Source organism: Camelus ferus, chromosome 32 (genome assembly GCF_009834535.1).
Source record: "Camelus ferus isolate YT-003-E chromosome 32, BCGSAC_Cfer_1.0, whole genome shotgun sequence".
In the NCBI taxonomy this organism is placed as follows: Eukaryota; Metazoa; Chordata; class Mammalia; order Artiodactyla; family Camelidae; genus Camelus; species Camelus ferus.
Window position 1 is genome coordinate 18,363,608 of NC_045727.1, and position 15,557 is coordinate 18,379,164.

A 15,557-nucleotide genomic window follows, 5' to 3' on the forward strand; every position below is an offset into this window, starting at 1 on the left:
CTTTCTTAAAAATTTCTAAAATTTTGATTTCAATTAATTTTTGATTGAATTGAAAATAATTAAATTTTTAATTAAAATCAATTAGTAAAATTTAATTTCAGTTTCTTAAAAATTCTGCAAGAACTTTTATTGTCTTTTTTAGTTTGTTTCCTTATTTCTTTCACTTTGAAAAATTTCAGAAAAGTAGCAAGAATCATACAATTAACACCCATACCTTCTCTCTCTCTATTTGTGTGTTTGTATAATTTTTTTTTTTTTGGCTCAACCTCTTGAGAGATGTTTTAACTTGAACTTCATGCCACTTTGCCTCTTAATTCTTCATATAAGAACCTCTTGGGAATAAGACTGCAGCAGAATCAGTACACCCAGGACATAGAACTTTGAGGCTCCTGCCTGTCTTATCCAGTGTTATTCAGTGTCCACATGAAAATTTTCCCAGTCGTCCCAATAATTTGTCGCTGCTCTTTGTTTTGTTTGTTTGTTTAAGTCCAGGATCCAATCCAGGACCACACATCCCATTCCATTTTCATGTCTCCTCAGTCTCTTTAAACTGGAACTGTTCCCCGAGTCTTAGTTTTGTGTCCTTGATGTTGGCGTTTGTGAAGTGTTCAGGCAGAATGTCCCTCCGTTTGGATTTGCCCGGTCATTTCTTCCCTGTGAGAGGCACTTACACACTTGGGCGATGTCGGGTCCTTCTCAGTGTGTCACATCCGAAGACGCAGCAGGTTTGATTTGATCATCTGGTTCAGCTAGTGTCCCTAATTGTTACTCACTCATTCCTCCAGCCCAGCTTTCCCTGCGTCCTTCACAAAACCTCCTTTAACTCTGCAGCTGGATACCGTGCCCCCTCCCAGCACTGAGCATCTGTAACTTTTATCTGATGCTTGTGGTGTCGTTTTGTGACTGTTGCTTCTCTTCCCAGTGACTCTGTTTGCTCCTTGAGGGCAGAGTCACGCTGTCTGTCTTTTTTCCTGTGGCTCTCCTGCCACCATGGTGCACGATGTCTGTCGTGTGCACAGCAGGAGCTCAGCATCTGAAATCACTCTCCACACCCTTTCCTCCATCGCCTTTGGCCCTGGGCTCGGCGTTCAGGGACTGACCATCTCATGGGATGGATTTTTAAATTTCAGATCGCCATGGGCGTGCCGCTGCACCGGCTGAAGGATATCCGGCTTCTGTACGGAGAGTCCCCATGGGGGGTGACGCCCATTTCTTTTGAAGCTCCTTCTAACCCCCCCCTCGCCCGAGGCCATGTCATTGCGGCCAGAATCACCAGCGAAAACCCAGATGAGGCAAGTGCGGGGTCCTGCGCTTCCACCATCTCCAACCTCCCACCATGGGCAGACCCCGAACATCAGCCTGGATGAGATGCCCAGGCTAATAGATGAGGAAACTGGGATGCGGGGAGCGACATGTCACAGTTTATCCATCTGTGAGGTGTGCCAGGTACCAGGCAGTTGCTTTCTTGCATCTCATTGCTCAGTTACGTGACAACCCACCCGCTGGGCATTGCTACCCCACATTACAGCTCGAGAGCTTGGGGTGACTCACCCCATGCCCAGGACCTGCTGAGGCCGTGGCCAAGCCCCATGGGTAGACTTTAAAGTCCACGTCCATCTTTAGGGAGTAGCCAAGTTCAGAGCACAAGCCCTTGGATTTCTGGCCTTGTGAACTTTTTGCTGCAACATAAATACAGTCTCTCTGTGACTTGTTCTTGTGCCTTAAAATACCAGCCGGCCGGTATCTGTCACAGTTTACATGCTTACTAACAGTTGATTGTCGCATAATCTCCATAGTCTACTCCAGTTTAGTTGTTTAATGACTGCTTTCAAGAAACTTGGGATAACAGAGCCCCCCTCTACCTGCCTCCATCCCCTTTTTAATGAAAGAATTTTAAACTATGGTGATTGTATTAGTTTGGGATCTTTGGCTGAAAGCGAACAACCAATTCTGGTGGTAGACAAGTAAGGCGGGACATTTTCAGGGAGCTGATGGCTTGTTCACAGGTGCCTGGGAGGATGGAGGACCCCGTGTGGGATTAGCTTAGGCACCTGGAACTTTCCATCTCTGGCCACCAAGCAAGTCTGCCAAAAACGAACGCCTCGAGAGCTCTAAGCTCCAGCAAAAGCCCCACGCCCTCCCCTTACCAAAATTCTTCTCAGAAGGGGAGGGCCATCCCCACAACGGCAGTTAGGTGTGTGCCAGCATCAACAAGGGCTAACACTCGATTTCCTTCTCTGCTGGAATTCTCATCAGCCGGAATTGGAAATTCAACTCATCTCCGCTTTTATTTAAACTTTTACTGTCAACAATGTCAGGTATATAAAATCACCATGTACCTTCATTCAGCTCCATCAGTGACCAGCATTCACTGGCATCATGTCTGTACATCCTCTCCTGGTCCCAGCTTGGCTGTTAGTCTGTAACTGTCTTTTAAACTAAAAATCACACACAGTGATGTGCTCCCCCAGTTACACCGGCACCCCTAGTGAGAAGTATCGATGTTTTATTGGTCACGCCAAGCTTTGGGGTGTGGGAGGGGCCCTTGGGCTTTCCGAGGACTTAACTCTGATGAAAATAGGTTTGGAATAATGCTTTCTTCCACCTTGCTTTTTCTGTCTGGCCTCCAGGGGTTTAAGCCGAGCTCCGGAACAGTCCAGGAACTGAATTTCCGCAGCAGCAAGAATGTGTGGGGTTATTTCAGCGTGGCCGCTGCGGGTGGCTTACATGAATTTGCCGATTCCCAGTTTGGGCACTGCTTCTCCTGGGGAGAGAACCGGGAAGAGGCCATCTCGTCAGTATCTCCCTCCCCTCCCTCCTTCCTTCCCTCCTTCCCTGCAGTCCTTCAAGAAAACTAAAAGTTAGCCGGTGGCTTCAGATGCAGTAGAGTTCTAGAAGATGAAGGGTTTTGAATCACAGAGCAGACCTGATTTTAAAAAGCCTGTGCTGAAATCCAAGAGCACAAAACTAGGAGAGTTCTGAGCAAATGGGGACAAGTTGGTCATCTGTGAGGCCGGTGGCTCACCTCGTACGTGCAGGTTCCGGTCCCACAACTGACTTGCAGCAGCCTTTTCAACACCCTTGTTTAACCCCCCTGGGTCCTCATTTTCTCACTCTGAAAATGGGGTCTTATCGCCCCTTCACCGTACCTGCTGACGGCACGCAGGAGCATCCTAACAGGTGTGGAAGCTGTCCTCTCCCAGGAGGAGAAGCTTTCTAATACCCCCTCTGTCTGCTGCGCTTCCCCTTAAACATTCTCCCCATGATTTCATAGAGCGGAGTTTTCTGCCCTTTGGACTGGACCTCCTGCTGGGAGGGAGGCATCCCCTCTGAGAAATGGGAGGTGGTCACATCCAAGCATGCGTGGGCTGGTGACTGCCATGCGCCGAGTAGGGTACCAGTGTTAGCCATCTGCGGATGCACCCCAGGCACACTGAGACCGGCACCTGCCCTGGGATGCTGGGGAACTTTGAGAGGTCCAGCGGGAGAGCGAGGCAGAGCAACTGGCATGGGTAATAATCATCATAATCATTGTAATTCATTATTTCATAGCAGCTATGTTTATTGATCAGTGACCATGTGCTTTATGTGGATTGTCTCATTTTAAGCCCCAAGTACGTGTGTGAAGGCAGGGTTATTTCCCCATTTTCCAGATGAGAAAACTGAGGCCCCAGGCAGTTAAGTCACTTGCCCAAGATTTACTTGGTCAGTAAATGCTGGAGCTGAGATGGACTCAGGCCATCTGACTCGGGGCCCTCTTTTACCTTCCGTGTTGTTCCAGCTCACTGGGAACCCCGCCGGAACTCTGATGACACACATGTTAAGTGGGAAATCAATCGTGTACCTTTCCTTCCAGGAACATGGTGGTGGCTTTAAAGGAACTGTCCATCCGGGGCGACTTCAGGACCACCGTGGAATATCTCACTAATCTCCTGGAGACTGAGAGCTTCCAGAACAATGACATTGACACCAGCTGGTTGGATCACCTTATCGCCGAGAAAGTGCAGGTGGGGACCTGGAGAACCCCTGGCTCCCCGTGGCCTTGATCACTGTGGATACTGATGCACAGAGTCTTCCCTAGGCCGAGAAGCCGGATATCATGCTCGGGGTGGTGTGCGGAGCCTTGAACGTGGCCGACTCGATGTTCAGAACCTGCATGACGGATTTCTTACACTCGCTGGAAAGGTGGGGCTCATGGGTACTTCCTTTCCCCTCTTGGGTTATGTGTTGGTGGCAAATAAGGCAGAAGCCTGCTGTATTTGAGTGCAAATCAGGCACCAAGAATTAGTGAACCCCTCCTACGTGGCTTGCCTTTGAAATTCCTCGGATAAACCTAGGCTACCCTAAAAGAGGCCAGAGGGGGAGGGGATTCTCAAGGCCAAGGCGGCGGTCATCCTCCAGATAGACGTGTGCTTATTCATGCTGACCTGTGTAAGGTTCATTGTAACGTTCAGAAGTTGTGGGAGGAGGAGGTGGTTTTAACAACCAAAGCAGCAGGCAGGGGATAGCTCAGTGGTAGAGCGCATGCTTAGCCTGCATGAGGTCCTAGGTTCGATCCCCAGTACCTCTGTTAAAAAAATAATAATGAAAAGGTTTTTAAAAAAGCAAAGCAGGTTATAGGTCACCTCCACAAATGGTTCTTTCCCAGACCCTCACGTGAAGTAGGTGATCAGTGAAATGGCCCTGGGGAAGGGGTCAGGAGCTTCCTCTTAGGATGGGCCAGGGGTTCCCAGCCTCAGCACCACTGACATTTTGGGCTGGGACGTCTTTTGCGGTGGGGGCATCCTGTGCAGTGTGGGAAGTTAGCAGCATCCCTGGTCCCATCCACAGCACCCCCCCTCCCCCTGGGAGTCAGGACGATCAAGCATGTCACCCGATATTGCCAGATGTTTCCAAGGTAAAGGCAAAAATCTCTGATTGAAAAATTGTGATAGACAAAGGGAACAAGTAAAAAGGAAATAAAAGGATGAACGTTTTAGTCCCCGATTAGTGTGCCTTTGAACGGTAATAGAATCACAGCTCGTGCACAGGTTTCTTTCATAGGCAGGTGGCAGGATTCCCATGTAAGGAATTTTTCCAAGAAGAAGCCTTTATGCATTTTGCTTCCTGGAGAGCCTTTTGAAATTTCCCATCCTACAGTAAGAGCAGTTTCCTTAAATCCTGAGGGATGGCAGGTTCCCATCCATTCCTTGCTTTTTGATTAGATTTAACCTTTTCAGTACAGCCAGGTGTGTTAGTGCTTAGAAGAGGCCAAGAGTGGGTGTTTTTTTTTAAATCCAGGGGATGGATGGCCGCAGAGTTCTCAGTCACTCTCTGACCTCAGGTCTGTCTTCTCTCTCAGGGGCCAGGTCCTCCCCGCAGCCTCTCTCCGGAACATTGTGGATGTGGAATTAATTTACGGAGGCGTGAAGTACATTCTCAAGGTAACAGCCTCTGTTTCTTGCACGTCTCAAACACCTTGGGGGCTCAAGGGGGTTTTATTTATGCCTTGGGCCCTCCCTGCTTGGTTCGTGTAGTCCCGTGACCTTGAAACCTAAGTGCTTTGGGTTCCAGGGCCTAACTGGTGTCTTTAGACAACAGAAGTTTATTCTCTCACAGTTCAGGAGGCCAGAAGTCCAAAGCCAAGGTGTCGGCTGGGGTGTGGTGTCTTTGAAGACTCCAGGGGAGAATGTGTTGCATGCTTTCCTAGCTTCTGGTGGCTGTGGGCAGTCTTTGGCGTTCCTTGGCTTGTGGACAGTCACTCCAATCCCCGCCAGTCTCTGGCTTTGTACGGCCACCTTCTCTGTGTGTGAGTCTGTCTGTCTGTCTTCACGTTGTCTGTCTTCTGTGTCTGTGTGTCTCCGGGTCTCTTGTCCTCTTACAGGAACAGCAGTCAAATTGGATTTAGGGCTCACCCTAGTCCAGAATGGTCCCTCCTGAACTAACAATGTCTGCAAAGACCCTGTTTCCAAATAAGGCCTCATGCTGAAGTTCCGGGAGGGGCATGAGTCTGGGGGACACTCTTCAACCCAGAACAGAGTGTGAAGGGGACTGTTGCTCAACTGCAGAGCACCTGGGTGCAGTTCCCAGGGCTGCGAGGTTGGCTTTGTCCCGCGTCTGCGCCGAGAAGCATCGTGCAGATTTCCAGTCGCTTCCTGGTCCATTACCGGTGTTTCTGGAGCTTAGTCAGGGTCTCTCTCTTCTGTCGGAAGTATCTTAATACCCGTCCTGAGCCCTCCCAGGTCAACTCAACAGAGTATCAGAGAATATGTGGGAAGTACGGGCACAGGGTGAGGCTCCCGGTCCAAGTCGGGGTGACCTGCTGGAGTGACGTGTCCCCAGGGAGCCAGAGCCTCCCCGGCACTTTCCAGCCTCACGTTCCAGGGTGGGAAAAGGCGAGTGCTCCTGAGGCAGAATTTTTATTTTCTCTTTTAACATTGCTGAGCACACATTGAATTTTGGGGATTTTCAGGCTGAGTTCAGCCACACGAGTGTGTTAGCCTGGGCGATGTGTGTAAAATCACTTCCTTTTTGTCTCTGATGCTTCTTGGCTCCCTTTGGGGGCCTGGGTCCTCTCAACTCGATTTTAAATATGTTACACGCTCATTGTAGAAAATTTCAAAACAGCAAACACGCGTAAAGTGTCAGAGAAACAATCCACCATGTGTCAACATTTTAGCAGACCTCTTTTCAGTTATTTTCTCCCATAGGCATTGATTTTATGAAGTTGAGATCACGATGCAAACATGTTTTTATTGCTTTGATATTATCATGGCATAAAGTTTCCCTATGTTGTTAACAAGTTTTCCTGAACATCAGTTTATTTGGGGCGGGGGGCTTTTTTAAATTTTAATTTTTAGATTCTTTAGTTGAAGTATAGTCATTTTACAATGTTGTGTCAGTTTCTGGTGTACAGCATAATATTTCAGTCATACATATACATACATATATTCCTTTTCATTATAGATGGTTACTACAAGATATTGAAGATAGTTCCCCATGTTATACAGTATACACTTGTTTATTTATTTTATATATAATAGTTAGTATCTGCAAATCTCAAACTCCCAATTTATCCCTTTCCCACCCTCTTCTCCCTGGTAATTGTAAGTTTGTTTTCTATGTCTGTGAGTCTGTTTCTGTTTTGTAAATAAGTTCATTTGTATCTTTTTTTTAAGATTCCATGTATAAGTGATGTCATATGATTTTTGTCTTTATCTGACTTGCTTCACTTATGATGATGTCCAGGTCCATCCACGTTGCTGCAAATGGCATTATTTCATTCTTTTTTATGGCTGAGTAGTATTCTGTTGTATAGATATACCACAACTTCTTTATCCAGTCATCCTAAACGTCAGTTTAGAGTTTGCAGCACGGTCCAGTAGAACTTTCAGCAGGAATGGAAATGTTCTAGACCTGCACAGCCTGGCGTGGGCCACCGGTGGCTGTTGAGCCCTTGAAATGGGGCAAGTGTAACTGAGGAACTGAGTTTTACCTCTCATTTTATTTTAATTAATTTATATTTGAATAGGCACGTGGGCTGGGGCTCCCATATTTGACAGTGCAGGTCTAGAATATTCCATGGCAATACCCATTGTTGGATAGCTAGTTTGGGTCTGGGTTTTCTTGTTACCATCAATAAGGATGCAATAATTATTTCTCTATTTCCTGCCATCTTTTGTCACAAAGTATGTCTCTTTAGGGTTAGTTTCTGGTGAAAGAACACAAATATTGAACTGAGGGCCAGATGGAGCCGGCATTTCAGATTGAAATGCAGGGCCTGGGCGTGTGTGCCTCTCACCAGTGTTCCAGATCTCTTAGGTGCCCTTGGGCTGAGCCAGGTCTAGGGGGCAGAGCCTGGTCCACATCCAGACAACTGGGGGAGGCCCCGGGCTGCATCACCCAGAGCAAGACCCCGTCTCCCCAGCACGCAGGGCAGCCCTGCTTGGAGACCAGAATCTGAAGGAAGCCCCCAGCCCTCAAGGGCATGTGGTGGGCAGGATGTGGCTGGACTGGGACTGTGCCTGTGGCCAGCAGCCGTTAGCCTACCCACGGGGCCATTGTGGCTCACTGACTCCGGGTCCTTCCCTCCCCCTTACTGCTCCCTTGGGGTGAGTGAGGGCTGGGAATAGAGAGAGGAAGTCTCTGCCTCGGCACTTCTGCCCACAGTGGACGTTAGCCTGGCTCGTGGTCAAGGATGGGGGGCCCAGGAGGTGCTCTGGGGGCACAGGAACAAGCAGGCATCCTCACTTCAGGTGGGAACATTGAGCCTGTCCCCACAGGTGGCCCGGCAGTCTCCGACCATGTTCGTCCTCATCATGAATGGCTGTCACATCGAGATCGATGCTCACCGGCTAAACGACGGGGGTCTGCTGCTGTCCTACAACGGTAACAGCCACACCACCTACATGAAGGAAGAGGTCAACAGGTGCGTGGAGGGGGTGTCGAAAATACAGAGCAGGTCCGTGTGCAGTCTGAGGGTCTTAGCCAAGGCACCTCCTCCAGTAAATTCTGGGTCTCAGGGAGCTGTTCAGCCTTTGGCTGGAATTCTATGCAACCGGCAATCATTTATGGGAAGCTCATGAGAGGCCCTTTTCCAGTGGGAGGATTCAGAGCTGCGAGGTGTGTGATGAGTACCAGCTGCCCTGTGTCTGAGACGCAGCCTCCACGCCCATCGGAGCACAGGCTTGGAGGAGATGCAGCCGTCCTGTTAGGGAAGCGGCTGTTTATGGGCGTCCAGTTACAACAGGTGCTGGATGAGGTGATAGGATAGAGCCCCGGTCACGACTCGTGGAGCCTGTCGGGGAAGAGACACATGGAACCAGCAGATGATGGCAGGAAAGGTTGCTTTGCGTCTGGATGGGTGGAATAGGATGACTCGGTAGCACTTAGAACAGAGATATCTCTATCGTGAGACAGACTCAGAGACCCTCCCAGTCTGGTGTGTCTGACCACCCTGAGCTCACACAGTGACATGTAGGATGCCCCCCAACTAAACAGGTGACAAAGTCCCCTGGCCAAGGAGAGTAAGATGGGGAGGGAATGGGTGGGGGGCGTTCAGAGGCCCCATGCCTGAAAAGGCTCCAGCTGGGGCGTGGAGACTCCCTCCCCAATGCTCAGTGGAAGAAGTCGGACTAGATTCATTCCAGATTGGTGTTTTATTACCTCTTTTTAACCCATGTACTGTCTGCCAAGAATATTCAATATGATCGTAAGCTCCACCCAAGACTCATGCTCTTCCTGGTTCTAAGGTGAAGCCTTTCAGTGGGTCAGTGTTTATCGAATGCTGTTGGCTGATTGCTTTCTCTCTGCTGGGGCCTGTTGGAATGATGTCAGGAAGAGGAACTAATTTTCAGCCAGAAAAGGGTCCCACCACCTCTCGTTCCCAGTATCTCTGCGGGAACTATCAGACGCCACCATTGGGGAAAGTGGAGTGAGTCCCTCAGATCACACAGGGTGGTGCTCACGGCTGCCTTTAGGAAGGGAAGATGCTGTGGAAAGCCTGACCTGGGCACCTGGGTCAGTGGTCCCCTCCAGTGTCCCCACCTCCTCCTCGCTCCTTCTCTCTCCCAGTTACCGCATCACCATCGGCAACAAGACGTGTGTGTTTGAGAAGGAGAATGATCCCACAGTCCTGCGAGCCCCTTCGGCTGGGAAGCTGATGCAGTACATGGTGGAGGACGGGGGCCATGTCGAGGCCGGGGGCAGCTACGCTGAGATCGAGGTGACGGCAGAGCCCGCCCCTGGGGGTGGGGCTCCCACCCCATTCCTGAGGATGGGGCTCCCACCCCATTCCTGGAGGGAGGGCCAGTGGGCAGTGGTTCTGCACCCCAGCGAACAGGCTTCCCTTCTCACCTGGGTCATCATCTGCAAATGCCTAAAAGAGCCAGGGTGCAGAGTTCAGCCCAAACTCCCTGCGGTATTCAGACGGAAAAACCTCAAAAGAGTACACCTCCCCAGGAACGAGTAAGCACTGATGAATGATAACAGTAGTTGGAGGCGGCAAGTGGTGAAGAGGGGGGATAGCTCAGGGGTAGAGTGTGTGCTTAGCATGTAGGAGGTCCTGGGTTCAATCCCCAGTACCTCCATTAAAAGAAAATTAGTTAATTAACCTAATTACCCCTCTCCCCCAAAAAACCCAAACAAAAAATAAAATAGTTGTTCAGTAAATTTAAAAATACATATTTTTAAAAAAGTGGTAAACGCACACCTGCAAAGCACTTACCACTGAAAAATTCATCACATCCACTCAGCCAGACTCTCGGCCAGTTAAAGGGGCTGATGACCGCGATGCAAACGTATTCTTCATTCCCCAGAGGGTTTTCTCACTGCGTTTAAAAAAGAAGCCAGTCACAACATGCAGCTTATGCTAGGAATGTGTACATCAGTCACCCTGCAGAATAGGATTTAGCTGTATTTCTGAGAGAGAGGACATACTTTGGAAATAAACATCAGTTTCCAGGTCTGTAAATTGGGCACAAAAAAGCCTACCTCCCCAGCTGGCTTTGCAGATGGAGGAGATTTATGAAGAGTGCCCGGCAGGCAGCAGGCTGTGTAAACACCAGTTCCCTCTACCCTCTCTGCTTGAACTCTGCGCAGGGAGTCATTCTGTGTAAAGGACACGGTCCCCGTTACTAGTTTGGGGTGACACCGACCAGTCTTGGTGGGCTTCAGCTTATTTTGTCTTTCTGCAAAACAGGTGATGAAGATGATCATGACCCTGACCGTGCAGGAAAGTGGCCGGGTGAAGTATATCAAGCGCCCGGGGGCTGTGCTGGAAGCGGGCTGTGTGGTGGCCAGGCTGGAGCTCGATGACCCTTCTAAAGTGCACTCAGTATGTGGCACCCCAGCACGGTTGCCCCACCTGCCCACAGCCAGACAGACTTGAGGCTCCCGGCAGCCAGCGTGATGGGGGCAGAAATGTGCTTGCCTTTGCTCAGCATCTCCCGTCCTGTGCAGAACAGAGCCCAAGTCCTTCTGATGACCTGCAAGACCCTCCATGAGCTCTCCCCCGCTTTCCTCTCTGGCTTCATCCTCTCTCCCCCTCCCCCTGCTTAATGGACCACTCCAGACCTGTCCCCTTGGGGCTGGCTCCCTCTGCGCTGGAAGAACCTCCCCCCAGGGATTTACAGGGCTCACCCTCTCACTTCCTGTGAATTTTTACTCAAACATCATCTCTCCAGTGAAGCATTCCTTGACCACCTTTAAAATTTTTTAATAGCTTTTATTATGTTTTTAGCAGTTTTGAGTTTATAGAAAAATTTGGGAAGATGGTACAGAAAGTTCTTATTGTTTCCCTATTCTTTCCCAATTCCCTGCTGTTTTTTTGCACTCATGTGACACCTCTGTCACAGTGAAGCAATATTGGGATGTTATTATTATTATTTATTTTTTAATTGAAGTATAATTGATTTACAATGTTGTGTTAGTTTTAGGTATACAACGAAGTGATTCAGTTATACATATATATGTATTTTTTTTAGATTCTTTTCCGTTATAGGTTATTTCAAGTTACTGAATATAGTTCCATGTGCTATAAGTATGTCATGTTGTCTGTCTATTTTATATATAGTGGTGTAGGTCTGTTAATGTCAATTTCCTAATATTTCCCTCCCCTACTTCCCCTTTGGTAACCATAGGATTGTTTTCTGTGTCTGTGAGTCTGTTTCTGTTTTGTAAATCAGTTCCTTTCGTAAGATAAGTTCCTTTGTATCATTTTTTTAGGTTCCACAAATAAGTGATATCATATGATGTTTATCTTTCTCTGTCTGATTTACTTCACTTAATATGATCATCTCCAGGTCCACCCATGTTGCTGCAAATGGCATTATTTCATTCTTTTTTATGGCTGAGTAGTATTCCATTGTATATGTATATACATCTTTTTTATCTATTCATCTGTCAATGGACATTGAGGTTGCTTCCATGTTGAGGCATCATTATTCATTGAAGTCCATGCTTTACACAGATTTCCTTAGTAGCTTTTTTTTTTTAATTTTGATGAAATATGCATAACGTATAATTTACCCTCTTAAACTTTTGAAGTGTACAGTTCTGTGCCATTAAGTCTGTTCACACTGTCATGCAGCCGTCACCATGCAGGGTCCCCAGCGCCTAAATAGATATTTATTGGATGAACACACACTAGTGCAGGTGCTGTTTATGATTTACAAAATGCATGGACTGTGGTATGAGAATTTCCTAAATTTTCACCCTCCTAGAGCAGGCCAGGCATGCGGGGAGGCGGTCTGGCTTAATCTCTGGGATTAATCCCTGGGATTCAAGAGATGGAAAATAGAGAAAACAGGCAGATAATCTTGGTGAGAAAGCAAAGCAAAACAGAAGCATCTGTCAATGAAAATAATCAATAAACAATCTCTAATAAGAACAGAAAAGAGTTTTGATTGAGCCAAATTGAAGACTGCAGCCCAGAAGACAGCCTCTCATAACTAGGAGGAGCTGCTCCCAGAGAAGAATAGTTTCCAGCACAGTTTGATGTTTTGTCAAAACAGTGAACATCAAACAAGTCAGGGATATGTTCCTTCAAGATTTCCGAAAAAAAAAAAAAAAAAAAGATCGGCACATACACAGTGAGTCAGCATGGCCTTGGCGCCTGGAAGGAAGTCTTATCGCCAGAGGACCAGCATCACATCCCAGGAAGGGAGGCATTTAATCTTTATTTTTAACAGGGACATTCTCTACTTCTGGTCTTTTTCTTTAATAATTAAAGCCAGTGTACAATGTATATTTGATAGGCCACAAACAGGCTGTTCTGGTTAGAATAAAATTCAACTTAACTCACATACAAGCCAGAATGACTTCCCCACATCTCAATACGTAAAAATGTCTTTGATCACATCTCACTCCCTCCACAATGACTGGAGGTGCATAACTGACATTTGCAAAGGGGAAGATGTGGAAACCTCACACAGGGGTGTGAAGGTAGCAGCTTTAACTTTCCACTACGATGTTTTCTCCCGTTCCCCTCTCCCCGCCAGGCTTCATTCCAACTTTGATGTGTCTGTTGTGTGTTGGTAGAGCTGCCACCGTCCTTGGCTTGGCTTGTCTCCCTCAGAGGCCACAGTGGCCTTGACTTCTGGTTCTTGTGTCTCGTCAGGCTGAGCCATTCATGGGAGAGCTCCCCGCCCAGCAAACGCTGCCCATCCTCGGAGAGAAACTGAACCAGGTTTTCCACAACGTCCTGGAGAATCTGACCAATGTCATGAACGGCTACTGCCTGCCGGAGCCTATTTTTAGCATCAAGGTGGGTCACATGTAGGGGAGGTGTGTATCACACACACATGCATAGGTCCAGGTGACCAGAAGATCCCGAGATCTTTATTGAAGGAAGGACTGAGAAAATGGGTCATTCTCTGTTGTTTTTATTGAGGACCTGTTCTCAGGGAATTCCTTAGTTTCATTGTAAGTATCAGTGTGCATTTCCCTTTGATTATAAACTATTGTAAAAGTTTCGTTGATTTTTTGGGGGGGGTTCAGTTCTGCTCAACACTGAGGATGTTCACGTAGTAAGTTAAGAAAGGAGTCGAGGGTGGGTCACCCTCTTAAAGACACAGCAAGGAAGGGACTTTGTTCAGAAACACCACTCTATTCATCACCCCAGGGTCCCGCTGTCTATGGAGGAAGAAGTAGTTCTCAGATTTGCAGACCTCCATGGAAGACTCATGCTGCTAAACTCAGCATCAATAGCCTTAAAACTCGGCTGCATTGCAGGCCGTCCCAGAATAGCCAATCATGGTGACAGTGGTGACACTGATAATAACAACCAGCCCTCATCTCGATCGTGTTATGTGCCAGCCACTACGCTAAGCACTTAAAACTTATTAAGTCATTTAATCCTCCCAACAGCCTATGAGGTAGGAACTGTTATTATTTCCATTTTACAGGTGAGGAAACTGAGGCACAGAGAGGCTAAGAAACTTGCCTTGTTTCACCCATGAAGAGGCAAAGAGGGGACTTGAACCCTGGCCCTCTGGCTCCAGAGTCCATGCTCCTAGCCCCTAGGCGATGCTGCCTAATTGTCTGTTAGAATTGCAACATTTTTTCAGTCCTTCCACTTGCCAGGGCATGCGTGATTTCATTTTTAAACCTTAAACAACCATGTTATGGGGTTGGCACCCTTATCCTCCCCATTCAAAGACCATCAACGTTTTGGGTGACCGGGAGCAGTGGAACATAGCTGCTCAGTCTCTGAGTCTGCCTGAGTTTTCCCCCCGATGTGGCTTCTTACTAGCTGGGTGACTTTGGGTAACTTAACTAACCTCTCTGTGCTTCGGTTTCTCCAGCTGTAAAATGGGAATGATGATATACCTCCTTCGTCGGGTTGTTTCTGAGTATCAGATGGGAACGTGCACATGCAGGTCTTAGGACCGTGTCTGGCACTAAGCGAGTGTCCCACAAACACTGGCTCTTCACAGGGCCTTATGTTCTGTCCTCAGCCCACACTGGCTGTTTGGACGCACGGAGAGGGGAGTGCAGCCTTTCTGGGTGGGGAAACTGGGTGTTCATTCCCGCTCAGGGGGCCATCCACTCAGGACTAGTCCCGATACTCCTGGGTCTCCATCTTTGGAAACAAGTGCGCGGGGACTGGACGGGTTGAGTGTTGGAGCCCTCTGGTGGGTAGCAGTGGCCACACCCCCTGCAGGGCCTCAGGCCGACACCATGATCCCTGCTGCAGCTGAAGGACTGGGTGCAGAAGCTCCTGATGACCCTCCGGGACCCGTCGCTGCCGCTGCTGGAGCTGCAGGAGACCATGACCAGCTTGTCGGGCCGCATCCCCGCCCCCGTGGAGAAGGCGGTCCGCAGGGTGATGGCCCAGTACGCCAGCAACATCACCTCGGTGCTGTGCCAGTTCCCCAGCCAGCAGGTGCGTGCCCTGCAGCCAGCCCCGCCGGGAAGTCCGCTCCCGGTCAGTCTGACATCTGGCCTCTGATCAAACGGGGCTTCGTGAGACCCACGTACAGCCCAAGATGCTGTTTTCTTTCACGCCTTCTCTGCAGAATCCCAGCGTGTCCCCCAAAGCAACAGCTGTTTAGATGAACATAAGCAATCATTAGCCCTCCCTCCATAAAACTTGGATTCAGAACAGGAGTGAGCAGTTGCTGCAGATAGAGTGAGCATTTTCCAAAACTCCACTGGCTGAAATAATAGAGGAGACTCTGAGTTTTTCTTGCCAGTTTGTAGCATTGATCCTCCCCGTCTGCTTTGTGTAAGGGGGTAATCTTGGGGCTTTTTGTGTAAATACTATTTTTTAAGAATGGAAACCACTCCAGGGTGGTATCAAAAGTCTCTAATAATTCTACGTCGGCCTCATTTTGTTCTTTTTTGAGTGGAGGATGCTTTTATCAAGCATTTTAAAGGAAATCTGCATTAGGAAGAGTCCCCTCTGCCTGTTTACCTTCGTGCCCTCTGTCTGGTTAAAAGGGTTTCCTGCCACCGTCATCTCCCCACCCACATGTTAGTGATTTGGGAAGCTAGAGATCAGGGTAGGTCAGTTTATTCCCAGAGTCAACCTCTGGGTTGGAATATTGTTCAGCCGTGAAAAGGAGTGAAATACTGAT

At 48.4% G+C, this 15,557-nt stretch overlaps 1 protein-coding gene across 5 annotated transcripts in view; it reads left to right on the forward strand.

Moving 5' to 3' along the window:
* The window catches only part of ACACB (acetyl-CoA carboxylase beta), a 94,697-nt gene that overhangs the window by 38,725 nt on the left and 40,415 nt on the right, over window positions 1-15,557 (forward strand). For all 5 annotated transcript variants that reach the window (XR_004316645.1, XM_014551888.2, XM_032471622.1 and 2 more), the window contains exons 11-20: window positions 1,131-1,292; window positions 2,631-2,794; window positions 3,857-4,007; window positions 4,082-4,185; window positions 5,342-5,423; window positions 8,262-8,407; window positions 9,553-9,703; window positions 10,679-10,813; window positions 13,097-13,243; window positions 14,675-14,863. Coding sequence is in view for 4 of the 5 variants with exons in the window: in XM_014551888.2 (XP_014407374.1) it covers window positions 1,131-1,292; window positions 2,631-2,794; window positions 3,857-4,007; window positions 4,082-4,185; window positions 5,342-5,423; window positions 8,262-8,407; window positions 9,553-9,703; window positions 10,679-10,813; window positions 13,097-13,243; window positions 14,675-14,863 (1,431 nt within the window). In the remaining variant the exon portion in view is untranslated. The remainder of the gene's footprint in view (window positions 1-1,130; window positions 1,293-2,630; window positions 2,795-3,856; window positions 4,008-4,081; window positions 4,186-5,341; window positions 5,424-8,261; window positions 8,408-9,552; window positions 9,704-10,678; window positions 10,814-13,096; window positions 13,244-14,674; window positions 14,864-15,557) is intronic.